At 38.3% G+C, this 13,811-nt stretch overlaps 1 protein-coding gene across 1 annotated transcript in view; it reads left to right on the plus strand.

Annotated features, from left to right (window-relative positions):
* The window catches only part of LOC124232965 (small integral membrane protein 14), a 59,255-nt gene that overhangs the window by 39,794 nt on the left and 5,650 nt on the right, over nucleotides 1-13,811 (plus strand). Inside the window, exon 3 of the mRNA XM_046649933.1 lies at nucleotides 5,462-5,510. Within this exon, the coding sequence (XP_046505889.1) occupies nucleotides 5,462-5,510 (49 nt within the window). The remainder of the gene's footprint in view (nucleotides 1-5,461; nucleotides 5,511-13,811) is intronic.

Consider the following 13,811-nt stretch of genomic DNA (forward strand, 5'->3'; position numbering starts at 1 on the left):
CTGCCTCTGGCTGCTATGGCAAAATACCACAGACTGAGTGGCTTAAACAACAAACATTTATTTCTCACAATTCTGGAGGCTAGAAAGTCCAAGATCAAGGTGCCAGCAGAATTGGTGTCTGATGATAGCTTTCTTCGTGGTTTGCAGGCAGCTGCCTTCCTGCTGTATCCTCACATGACACAGAGAGAATGAGGGCTCTGATCTCTTTCTCTTCTGATAAGGGCACTAATCCCGACATGGGGCTCCCCCCTCATGACCTCATCTAAACCTAATTACCTCCCAAAGGCCCTACCTCCAAATGCCATCGTATTGAGGATTAGGGCTTCAGCATACAAATTTGGGAGGGATGCGAGCATTCAATTCATAGGAGGTACATCCAAAGAGAGACTTTCTGTTCTTGTAATATTTTTCAATGACTATCTCCAAGGTAAGATTCCTCATAGAAATTCCCTTTATCTGCTTTTTGTCATTAGAATCTTCTCTTTGATCTACATTTTTCCCATAAGCCTTTGACAGCCAAGGTTTTCTGTTAGGCTTCCTGGATATCCTAATAGACTATTTTAGCTTCTACAATTTTCCCTAACATGAAATCTCTGTGCCAAGTCTCTTTTGTTCTTTTAATCTCTGTTTTCTACCTTTTCCCCCAATGAAGAAACACATTTATTCTATTCATACTGTGTTGTCTCTGCGATTTTGAAGCTAACTCACCTCAAGAACTTTCCGTGACCATCCTGTTTAGGTGGGGAGATCTAAATCTGCTTTCTTTCCTGGGATCCTGGGATCAGTGTTAACATGAAAGTTTTCCTGGACAGCAACTATTGGCTGTAGATAGTCCACACATGGTTCACCCCGCCCCACCATAACACAGAAAATAGTTGAAGTCTGGCTCCATTCTATGGATACTGCCATGCCTGTTTCCTTCACATGTTATCTTTGGTTTTCTTCTAATTATGTTTGTTTTCACAAATGGTTTCCTTTTGGAGTAGCCAAAATCAGCATCAGTAGTACCACTGTATTCTCCAAATAAGTCAAGAAAAAACTGAGAGTAATTGTAAATTAGGCCTCTCTGTTTAAAGAATTCCATCCAAACAGTGAGATTCTCTTGTTTTACTAAATAAATGGTTTTTGAATTCTTCAAAGACTATAATTTACCCATCATAAGTGTTTAAATCTGACATACTAACTATGCATTCCAACACACTGGTTTGGAAAAAACACCAAGTCTGGGACTAGGAATGTGGTCATGATACTTTGGTGCCCCGTTATTCAGAGCCTGCAGTGTTGCCTGCTTGTGAACATGAAGATTGTAGGCGGGAACCCATAGAAGACCAGCCAAAAGAGCAAGATCCCAATGAATAATTCTTCTTAGTCTTGGTTGTGTTTCTGTGTGTGTGTGGGGTGGGGGGGTGGGGGGGCACTTACTTTAATTTTCTTAAAGCTGAAAGGGCTCCTGCCAGCACAGCATGAGCTAAGGGCTTTTTCGTTTCCTGCTTGAAAGTCATAGTTTAGCTTCCACTCTTCTGGCTTCTCTTACCTAGGAAAAATCACTTATGAACCAACACAGCTTCCACATTGAACTGACAGTTTCTCTGTTTACCAACTGTATGTGAGTCGATTGATTTTCTAGAAACTTGTATAGCAGGACAGATTATACATTACCGTTTTTTATCATAGTCCCAAAGGGAAGCCTACTCCTCCTCCTAGTGACAGCTAAAGGGAGAGAGCTCTCTTTTAGTGCTGAAGGAAAACATCGGCTGTGTTGGTCTTAGAGACTGTTGAGTAACTACACCCATGGTCATTTTCATTTTCATTTTACTCTGAATTTGCTTCAGTTCAATTATGTAGTACCTCAACTCACTGGAGTATTTTGTAACCATTCAAAATTGTGGTTGTTTCACGCTAATGATATGTTCACTAAAATTAATAATACAAGATTTTTGTAAAGTAGAGTGGAATTGTGATTAAGAATTTAGATATTGGAGTTAGTACTGGATATAAATTATCTAACCTCTCCCAAGCTCAAGTTTCTTCATCAGTAAAGTAGGCACCTGCCTCCCGCCAGTGGTTGTGACGGTTAAATAAGACAAGTTAAAGTTCCTAGTATAGTACTATCACATGCAAGTTCCCAGTAAATATTTGTTATTATAATAATTGTACTTATGTACATGTATTATGTGAATGTGCTACAGACTAGAAAAGAATACATGTTCATGATAATTGCGTTAGGGCAGTGAGTTAGTCCACATTAATTTCTAAGTATTCTGTAATGTTATTTTTGTTATGTAATATGTGATATAAATTATAAGTTATTTGTTATAAATCACTTAAAATGTGATATAATTTGTAAATTTTAACATATTAAGATATATTTGTATTTAAATATATTTCAAATATCTTGAGAAAGTATTCCTATTTCACATTGATAAAACATATAGGTATCTGTTATGTATTGGTATGTCTTAGCATTAGAGGCAGGCAGACAAACGACCTTAACAGCAAACTGATGATCTGAGCATATGTAGAGAGCGTTGGTTCTGCGATGGACTAAATACAACAGCTAAGTAGCGTGGCTCATACGCTCCAGCTGCAGTGGCTTTGTGGTTCCTCATCACCAACTCATGGGCCCGTTTTCACCTAGGGGCCTTTCCTAGTTGTTTATTCCACCTGGAATGCCCACAATGCTCATCCCCTTGATCTTTGCTGTCATGTAGATATCCCCTTAAGTGTTACTGCCTCTCTCGCCTAATTTAAAGTGGCTGCTGCCAATCATGCCATCCTATTTTTGGTCTCTGCGTGGCTCTCTGACATTTTTATAATATACTTGTTAATTGTCTGATTTCCCTCACAAGACTGTGTGGTCTGTAAGAGTACATACAAACTTTGTCTTTTTCACACCATAGCCCCAGTGCCTGGAATTACCCTTGGCAAAAGTAGGCATTCAGTAAATATTTTGAATGAGTGAGTGAATAAATGATTGTTGTATTATAACTAGACAATTAATGAGCATCTCACATTTATAAACAAACATTTTTATATAGCTACACAAATATTTATGTTTTATCTCTTATCCCATGTGTATTTCTTAGGTATTTTTAACTTGATGTCATTATCAGCAGTATTCAGTGATTTATGGGCCACATAGTAAATGTTTAAGGCTTGGGGTCTCTATGGCACCATCTCAACTCAGCTGTTGTAGTGAAAGCAACAATATGTAAATGAATGGATGTGGCTATGTTTCAGGAAAACTATTTATAAAAATAGGCCTCCAGCCTGCAGGTTGTAGTTTAGCGACTCCTGCTGTAGACGATAAACCCACTACAAGGGAGTGTGGTGAAACCCAGCCCTGGATAGTCACAGGGAGGAGAAAAAAGAACAGTGAGCATCTGGTAGACTCACACTGGAAAAGGAGGGCGGGACTGATGGAGGCATGAGGAAGGAGCTGGTGACATGGCCCTACATGGCAGTAGATTTGCGAGGAAATAGATGTATAAAGATTTTTGGGCTTTTTACATGGAAATCATGTAATTTATAGATATCACTGAGCTACAGGTAACCCGCAAGTCAGACCTTGAGACAAGAACAAATAGAACTATAGCCAAAAGGCAAGGCCGGCATTTTATTACATAACGTACAATGAACTGATAATTTATTGGTTGTTTATATCACAGCTATAGATTTTGGGATATGCTATATCATTGCTAAAGATTAAACCCAGGATAATTAATTGAGTAGGAAAGTTATTTTTGCTCGTTATTTGATATCTTAAGTGATTAGGTGGTTCTTCTTCAATCCAAAGACCTTTTTACCTAATAAATCGCTTTTTGTTTTACCTTCTCTGCAATGCTACTTGGAAGTGGAAGAGTAATGGGGAAAAATATATGTGCTTATAAAAGTATAAGAACATCTCTAGAGAGATTCACGAGAAAACCGAGTGCTGGCAAGGCTGAGGGACAGGAGAAAATGGGAGATTTACCTTGCACAGAGTACCATTTTGTACTTTTGAATTTTTGTACTGTGTATACATCATTATTGGGACATAATAAATAAAACTTAAGTATATTCATTTTAAGAGACTTGTCAGTTCCATTTTGTGACCAAAGGGTCTAGTAGTCTTCTTTTCAATTTCTTTAGAATGTATATTTTTAAAGAGTTTTTGGGTTGATTTCTTGCATATTTAGAAAGGGCAGCATAATTTTATATTAATTAGGATCTGTTTTCCCATTCTAATTCAAATAGGACTACTTTTAGTGGTACACGAAAGCAAGCCTGATCATCTTAGAAAACAATTTAAAAAGTGATTTGTTTAGTTAATTTCAATAATTGTTTAGATGAGGTCATAATTTGTGTGGCACAGGAGTAATAATAGCTAACATTTCTTGGGTTGATTCTACATGTCACATGCATCTCTATTTTAATCCTCATTAGTACTCAATTATAGGTAATATTATCCCCACTTTACCAGATGAGCAAACTAAAGCTTGGATGTGTTAAAGAACTTGCCTAAGGTCTTGAAAATACAGGAAGTTGCAGAGACAGACTTTAAATTGAAGTCTGTCTTTCTGCAGAGCCTATGTTTAACCAGCTAAGTAAGCATGACTGCTCTGTAATTGCTTCCCCAAACAATTGCAGGTGACGAGTTACTGCTTTAATGGAGAGAAGGGGTGTCATTATAAAGTAATGAGGCTGAATTGAAAAGTCGCATGCTCCTTATTCGCTTTACTGTGTAGTCATCTCTATTTTAAGATTTATAAGATTATCATTTCTAAACATCCTCAAAGCCCTCAGCATTGGGTGAACATTCATAAAAGGATGATGTATGTTTATTGATAGGTAGGTTTTTTCTGTTTAATTTTCTTTATAAAATTGATCATCACATGGCTCTAAAATTATGTAAAAAGATGAACATTGAAATCTTTAGCTCCCATCTCTGTCAGAGTCTGCTCTACTCCTCCATCCTACCCTCAACCCCTGTGGTAGCCATTTTTATTAGTTTCTTATTTATTCACCCACTGTTGATGAAGATGTAAGCAAAGAGGAAAAAAAATTATGTTCCTTCCTTTCAAAGGTGCATTTTCTACAATATAATCTCTTGTTTCTCTGTTTCTAACTTTCATTGAGAAAAAAATCTCATTAACAAAGTTTACTCTCTTTCTAGTAGCTTTCCTCTACAGTTTAGCACTTTTCCTTTGGAAAGTCTAAAACGTGTGGCAGCAGGAGTATCTGTCCTTAGTTTAAATAGGTGAATTGCACTAGATCACAGTATATTTGAAAATTATTTTGAGTAGAACAAAATCCCCCAAAACTGAACAGCCTCTCAACGTATTCTGTGTTTGTGTCTGATTTTGAAGGTACAATTTATATGTGGTAGCATTCACTAAAAAACAAAACATTTTTCTGATAACTAGTATCCATTTTTGGTTAAGTCCAGTGGCTAACTTTCCTTTTTTCTTATTTGTTGTAGTTGAGGCAGTCCCAGTCCTACTGCACAGACACAGAATGTCTTCAGGAATGTAAGTAACAATGGGACAGGAGGAGGCTTGGCGTTGGGGGCAGAATTAGAGGCCAGATGACTGTGAAGATGAGACAGAAATTATTCTTACAGGTTGCTTTTTAAGGAAATGGTTCTCAGTAATATATTTCCTACTTAAATATTTAATTTTTTAACTTAAAAAATTGGTTTTTTTCCTGCCTCAAAAACAAACCCTATTCATTGAAGAAAATTATAAAATCACAAATAAACAAAAAAGAAAAGGAAAAACTTCCAGAATACTAAAAGATAACCACTGTTGACAACTTGGTATAAACGGTTCCAGACCTTTTTCTTGGCAAATTTATGTGTAACAAGCCACTTTTGTCTGGTTGAACTGGAACATTGAGACTGCCAGTACAAACCCTCCTCCCTTTCCATAGCATCTATTTGCGTCCATTGGTAGCTGTGAGAACTTCTGAGTGAAGGAAGAAGGACATTCTGTCCCAAGGTTTGGAAGCTTTGGGAGCCTGTGGAGTCTTTCCTTTGGCTCCAACATTAGCATTTTCAAGAGGGCCTGGGCAGAGGGGAGGTTTCTCCCTGTGGCTTTCTGGACAGTGGTGATGGTAAAGTGAGAATCAGAGCAGGAAGATGTGTCCTGCATGGTGAGTGTAGCTGACAAACTTGGCATCCATGATGTGAAGCCACCTTTTTCAAGACAGAAATAACTTGAGGGATACTTTGAGGGAAAATAATAACAAACATTTAAGCCAGTTCAGTCTTGTGCTGTAATAATTTGACTGTAAGAATGGAAATGTGACATTCACAGGATGGTGAAGCCCGGCACAATTAGATTTCATTTACACTTAGAAAAAGGGGATCACTTTGTATGTGTTGTTTTTCACTACTGTATTATGAATATGTCAATATGTATTTATCTTAAAAATATTTACTGACTAAATAATAATCCATTATGAAAATGCACCAGTGTTTAAATAATTCCCTTTTGTTGGAATCTTAGTTTGCCAATATATTTCTTGCTATTATAAATAATACTTGAACAAATATCCTTTGCACATTTTAAGGCTTTTGACATATTGCCAAATTGCATTTATTAAAAGGCTAGTTGCTAATACTTAACATCTCTGGGGCTGAGCTCCACTTTATTATATATGTGAAACTAAAACAAAACACAGTAATGTACCATTATAAAGGGGCTTGTTATTACATTATTAATTATTGTTATTACTGTGTGAACTAGGCACCCCCCCATCAAATTCTGTAAATAAAAAACCTTACAGAAATAGGAGCTAGTACAGTGCCTAGCCTAAAGTAGAAATTTTGTCAGAACATAGTCCATTGGTGCAAAAGGACAATAATTATATGCCTTTGGACAAGAAGGTAATGGTAATGTGCAGACACTGTAGCAGGTTGTTGGGATGATGGTTGGTGGTTACTCTGCTCCAGATTTCTTTATTTTCCTTCCTCAGTATCATTCATCTACAGTGTGGGCATCCAACTGTGCCCATCTACAGTGTGCCCTCTGATAAGTAGCTCAAGTTTTTGCCTCAGCCAGGTAAACTAAAACCTGTTCTCCTAGTTGAAAATAATCTTTTTGAACTCCATATGGGAGAACAAGTGTTTATTACATTTGTGGTATTTGTGACCCTTTAACCAGCCCCACCTGTAAACCAAATATACTCCTATTTCTGTGAGTGAAATTTTACTTCCTTAATCCAAATGTAAGGCAAAGCTCTAGAGCTTGAATATTACTTTAGTCATGTTGGCCAGTTTTTTTCCCCTAGTTCTTTTCGCATTTGGTAGAAATCTGACAGCCATTTCTTTAAATGGTTTAAGCAGTTGTTACCTTTGGGTGATAGAATTACTTTTCTCTGTATTCTGAATTTCCCCAATGAGCTTTATGCTGTTTTCATAAAATATATATTAATCAAGAGTTCCCATGGCCCCCTTCTCAGGTTCAATAATTTGCTAGAATCACTCACAGCACTCAGGAACACAGTTTACTTACTATTACCAGTTTATTATGAAGGATACAACTCAAGAACAGTCAAATGGAAGAGATGCATAGGGCAAGGTATCGGGGGAAGGACTGTGCAGAGCTTCCATGCCCTCTCTGGGTGTGCCACCCTCCCAGCACCTCCATGTATTCACCAATCAGGAAGGCCTCTGAACCCCATTGTTGAGGGGTTTTATGGAGGTTCTATTCCATAGGCATGAATGGGTAAATCTTTGGCAATTGGTGATTAACTCCATCTCCAGCCCCTCTCCTTTCCCTGGAAGTCAAGGAGTAGAGCTGAAAGTTCCAACCCTCCATCACATGGTCAAACTCTGTCAACCAGCCCCTATCCTGAAGCTATCTAGGGGCTCACCAAGAGTCACCTCATTAGCATAAACTCAGGTATGGTTGAAAGAGGTTTATTATGAATAACAAAAGATGTTCTTTTCACCCCTGCCACTCAGGAAGTTCCAAGGGTTTTAGGAGCTTTGTGCCAGGAACCAAGATGAAAACCAAATATATGTATTTCTTATTGTATTGTGATATCACAGTACACATTGTGCCTGCCATGGTGTGTTGCATGTATTGGAGATGAATTTAATTGAATATGGAGCTCATTACTTCATGTGGTAGCAGAATCTAGTTGCAGTCTATTAGCAGATCTAGTTGCTGCGTGATTCTTTATGTTGAGCTAAATTCCACTTCCTTGTGATGTCTGCCCATAGTTTTGTTCTCTAGAGCAGTATAAAACAAGTCTGCTCACTCTTCTGAAAGACTGCGTTTCAAGTAAAGAGTTGTATGGAAACCAGCTCTATTTCTAACTTAATTTTGGAGTAAATCAGCTTGAAAATGGGTAGTTGTACTGAGGATATTGTAATTACTGTATATAACCCAAAAATCACAGGGTTAAAGTCTATTGGTGCATTATGCACTTTCACTGCTGTTTTATTTCTACTTTTTCCACTGAAAACATATATAAGCTTATAGAAATCAGCCCTCAGGATCTGCCAGCTGTTAGAGTCTCCCTCTCTGCTCTTTCATCTTCCTGGTGTCCAGCTAAGTTAATAGCTTCATCATGAATATTCCATTTGGCATCTTATTTGTACTACTCACCTTTTCTTGTAACCAAAGACTGAATTCTTAAGCAAAATGGAACTCTGTATTCTGGTGTACAAAGTCCTTTTACATTTTCATGATTTGACTTCTTTCCAGACCATAGAGTAATATGTATTTACCCTCTTAAGGCAAATAAGTTCCAGGCAGTGAGAGAACAGATTGTATATTCCTCCTGTGATTGTGCCCCTTAGTATTAATAAGTGCCAAAAAGTTATGACAATAAGAATCACAGTGGCCAGATCATTTAAAGGCCCATTCACCTCTCTCTATTGACTTTTTAAAATCGCTGCTCCTAATATTTGTTTGTATTGGCTGCATGCAGTATCAGAGTGTTTGAGTAGCCCACCTATTCTGAGACTCATGAAAAAGTGGGTCTTGTCATAGGGGCTGTGAATAATCCCAGAAAGCTTACAGTGACCCCATTCATCCCTGTTCCTGAATATTTCAAGAAGTCTAAGTCAGTTCAGGTGCCCAGTACCTCCAACTCCAAGATATTTTAGGACTGTGTTTTTTGTTTAATTCCATTCATTTAATTTTTTGCATATGGTTCAAAAATCGAGTTAATTAATGTACAGTGAAAAGTTATCTTCCTTCTCATATTCTCCCATCTACCCAGATCATATCTCTAGGCATTATAGTCATGCACCGAATAATGTTGTTTCACCAATGACAGACTGCACATACACTGGTGGTCCCATAAGATCAGTAGCATATAGGGGCTGGCCCCGTGGCCGAGTGGTTAAGTTCGCGCGCTCCGCTGCAGGCGGCCCAGTGTTTCGTTGGTTCGAATCCTGGGCGCGGACATGACACTGCTCGTCGAACCACGCTGAGGCATCGTCCCACATGCCACAACTAGAAGAACCCACAACAAAGAATATACAACTATGTACCGGGGGGCTTTGGGGAGAAAAAGGAAAAAATAAAATCTTTAAAAAAAAAAAAAAACAAAGAAGATTAGTAGCATATAGCCTAGGTGTGTAGTAGGCTGTACCATCTAGGTTTGTGCAAGTACACTCTATGATGTTTACACAATGGTAAAATTACCTAATAACGCATTTCTCAGAATGTATCCCCATCATTAAGCAACATATTAGCCTTCTGTGTATCTTTCCTGAATTCCCATATGCATGTACAAGCAGAATACACATTATTTGCCCTCCCTTCTGTATATACACTTTTTTTCATCTCCTTTTGTTTCTGTCACAAAATAGCATATCTCATGGAGACTTACTTCCCTCAACATTCTTTATAGCTTCATAATATTCTGTTACACGGATATACCATAATTTATTATTCAGATACTCTTGGCAGATATTTAGGTTTGTTTCCAGTTTTTTTTAATTCAGAATTTGTCCCATACTTTCGTTCTTCCCTTCTAGTAGCTAGGATAAATTTATCTTTCTTTTTTATTTAAAAAAATTTTTTTAATTGAGATTCATAATAATTTGCATCATTGTAAAATTTCTGTGCTCTAGTTGATCCTAAGACTGGTAATGGCTAATGTTTATTGAATAATGTTTATTGTGTACCAGGCGCTGTGCTCAACTGCTTTTCATGTACTGACCATTTTGATCTTCACAACTACTCTAAGAAATGATGGTAATATTTCCATTTCACAGAGGCACAGAGATTATATAGCTAAGAGGTGACAGAGTCAAACAGCTATGAGGTGGTCTCAGTTCTTAAAAAGTTAATGACCTAATTAGGAGAAATAGGAAACTATTCCTTCAAACTGGAAGTGCTGCCCTAGTCCAGGGAAGACAGAGGAGAGAGTGGGTGGACGAAATGGAGATTTTTACAGAAGAGAGAGGGATGTAGGATATAGGTGAATAAATGGAGGTTAGTTGTAAGAACTTGCCAGACAGAAAAATAATGAGTACTGCAGAAGGACTGAGTTTGCCAAGTTGGCAAATGCTGTCAGCCAAACTAGCATTGATCTATTACATCAGATTCCTTTGGAAAGCTTTTAAAATATTGTTGCTATCTGACCCCACCCCTCAGCTGCTCCTGAGTTAGATGGTTTGAGGCAGGGCCTTAGAATCGGTGGTGTTGATATCATCACAGGCTATTCTGATGTGAACACTGACTAAAGAAAGAAGAAGGTATCGGGTTGACTAGAGCAGAGGATGCATTTTCTGAGAAATGGTCAGAGTTAATATTGATGAATATTGATGAGTTAGGGCCAGATCATATGTGGAAAGGCCAGGCTGAAGAGTTCCGAGTTGAAACAGTAGGCAGTGGAGAGTGAGTCACTGGGTTGGTCAGCAGAGATGTGTTAAGAGCAGTGTTTTCAGCAGACTTTTCTAGCAGCAATATGCAGGAAGGAAAGGCTGCAATAGGAACCAAGCTAGGAAACAGTTACAGGGAACTAAGAATCATATTATCACTATGGGAGTCTTAAAAAGGAGTGGGCATTTTGTCAGGACTGCTTTGCCTAGAAATATGAATTACTGAATTTTCAACCTGAGGCTTAACTCTCTGAAGCTTCAGGATCTTTTACTTGCAAAGAATATCAAAAAGTTAAGAGATGGGGCCAGCCCCGTGGCCGAGTGATTAAGTTTGTGCATTCTGCTTTGAGGGCCCCGGGTTTGCAGGGTCAGATCCTGGGCACCGATGTACATACTGTTTGTCAGGCCATGCTATGGCAGGGTCCCACATACAAAATAGGGGAAGAATGGCACAGATGTTAGCTCAGAGCCAATCTTCCTCAACAAAACAAAACAAAAAAAAGGTTTGAGAGATAATTCCTGGTTCAAGGTAACCACTCAAGTTTTAGCTATTATTTAGTAATAAAATCAACAGATAGTATTTGCTCTTTTGAAAAACATCACCCTTGCAACAGTATAGAGAGGACAGAATTAGAGGAGGCAAGAGCAAGTATGTGGAGATCAGTTAAGGGGCCATCGCAATAGACCAGACAAGAGGTGATGGTAGCTTGAACAAGTGTAGGAGTGGAGCTAGAAGTAGACAGATTTGAGTGATATTTAGGAAGTAAAATGTACAGAAACATCCTGATAGATTAAATAAAGGTCATTGGGAGAGAACAAAAGGTGTTTTCGTAGGTTTCTGGCCTAGGCAGCAGGATGAATGGAGACCCAGTTTGGTGGGGCATGAAGACTGGGCAGGGGGAGATGCTCATGATTTTAGTTTGGGATACTGGGTATATTAAGTGGATTTGGTTATTTGTATTTTTAAGAAGCTGCCGATTGGCTCTATTGTATAGCACAGTTTAAGAACTGTTGATGCTTCGAAGACCAAAAAAAATAGAAAACTATTGTTGTAGATAGATAGTGGATATTTGGGTGTGGAGTTCAGAGGAGTCAGGGCTGGGTATAAATTTAGATGTGATCTGGATATAGAAGGTAAATGAAGCCAAAGGTGAGGATGATTGTGTATAGAGCAAGAAGAGAAGGGAACCTAAAATTGACCATGAGGAATTCCAAATTTTAAAAGCCAGGGAGAGGAAAATGAGCATGTAAAGGAGTGGCTAAGTGTTAGAAAGGAAATCAGGCAGTGGTAATGGCACAGAAGACATGTGGCACACATCATTTCAAGGGACGAAAGTGTTTTTAAAAGGAAAGGATGATCATGGAAAAAGTGGACTAAAAATTACCCATTAGACTTAGCAGCATGGAGGTGTCATAGGTGACCTTTTGAAGAGCTGTTTGAGTGATGATGGAGGTAGACACCAAGCAGAGGAGTGAATGGGAGGCAGAGAAATGTAGACAGTAAATGTAGACAGCTCTCCAGATGTTAGGTTTAAAAGTTGGACAGGGAAAGGGGTTGAGGGAGGGATCTTTTTTCCCCAGTAAGTGATCATGGGATGGCTGCAGTGGAGAAGGGGGTGTTGAATACACAAGAGAGAGAGGATACTGGACAGATCTCTGCAAGAACAATGGGATCCAAAACTCAAGTGGAGAAACTGGTCTTAGTTATGAAGGGAGGCTCATTTAGTATAATAGGAGGGAACAAGGAAAGGAGTGGATATGGATATATAGAGAAAAAAATGCGAATGTATTGTGTGATAAGTAATGCAAACTTTGGTGACCCTGAGTACTGTGTTAGCTGTTTCTGGAGAAGTGATTGGGTTGGAACAGAGGCTGCATTCCTAGCCAACTCTTGGGCCAGCTCAGCTCTTTGCTTGACTTTGTCCCCTTTGGTCACTAACGCTTTGGCCTCAGCAGTGCTACCCATTTCCTTTCCTTTTTTGGGAGTGTGCCTGGGCCCATGGACCTCAATACAATATATCCCCTTAATTCCATCATCTTGTTTGGATTTCTTTTATGTTTTCCTGAGGCAGGGAGACCAAAATCAGTCGTAATCTTGACAGGCTATTTTAGTAACCATCTAGAGATACTATGTTTTTCTTTAGAAATCTGATCTTCTATAATTCTCATTTCTGACAATTGAGTACTCTAATATACTTCAATAAAAAATCTGTTTCATTTATTAGAAATTGACTAAGTTCATACCATGGGTCAGGCACTGTGCTAGGTACTTGTTATTCTGAATTAAATAAGATACGGCTGCCTTAAGGAGCTGGGAAAGACTGATAACCTACACACACACCTCCCCCCCGACTCTTTTCTCTTGATAAATGCATAGACTTTAAAATAGCTAGATTTGAATCCAACTTCTTTTTGCAAAAAAGAAGGCCAAATATCTCTTTGGTTGAAATATCATTAAAATGATCTTTAATTTATATATTATACAACCCAGATGATGTTCGCTTTTCCTTAAGTTATTTTTTTATACTGCTGCTGTGAGTAAAATGCATAATTTCCCCCTTCTAAAGTAGAGTGCCTTTACTGTATATCAGGTGGTCTTAGCCTGGGTTGTGTAGATCTCAATATATCCATGGATTGGTGGCTTTGTGGGTCCATGAACCTTTCACACTTATGTGCAAAATCGTTGAATGTGTATATATGGATTCTTATAGTGGAAAGGTTCTTAATTTTTATCAGATTCTCAAAGAATTCTGTTACTCCAAAATATTAAGAGCTACTACACTATTAAAATCTTTATTTAATAGGCTTTGGCTTATGACTATTTTACACCATTTACCATTTAGATTTTCTCACAGGAGGAAAGGGAAATTGAAGCTGTAATACTTCGTAATTGCACTTCTTAAAATTATTAATCCAGGGGCTGGCCCCGTGGCCGAGTGGGTAAGTTCGGGCACTCCACTGCAGGCGGCCCAGGGTTTCATCC

The sequence above is a fragment of the Equus quagga genome, unplaced genomic scaffold (genome assembly GCF_021613505.1).
Source record: "Equus quagga isolate Etosha38 unplaced genomic scaffold, UCLA_HA_Equagga_1.0 146_RagTag, whole genome shotgun sequence".
Lineage (NCBI taxonomy): Eukaryota > Metazoa > Chordata > Mammalia > Perissodactyla > Equidae > Equus > Equus quagga.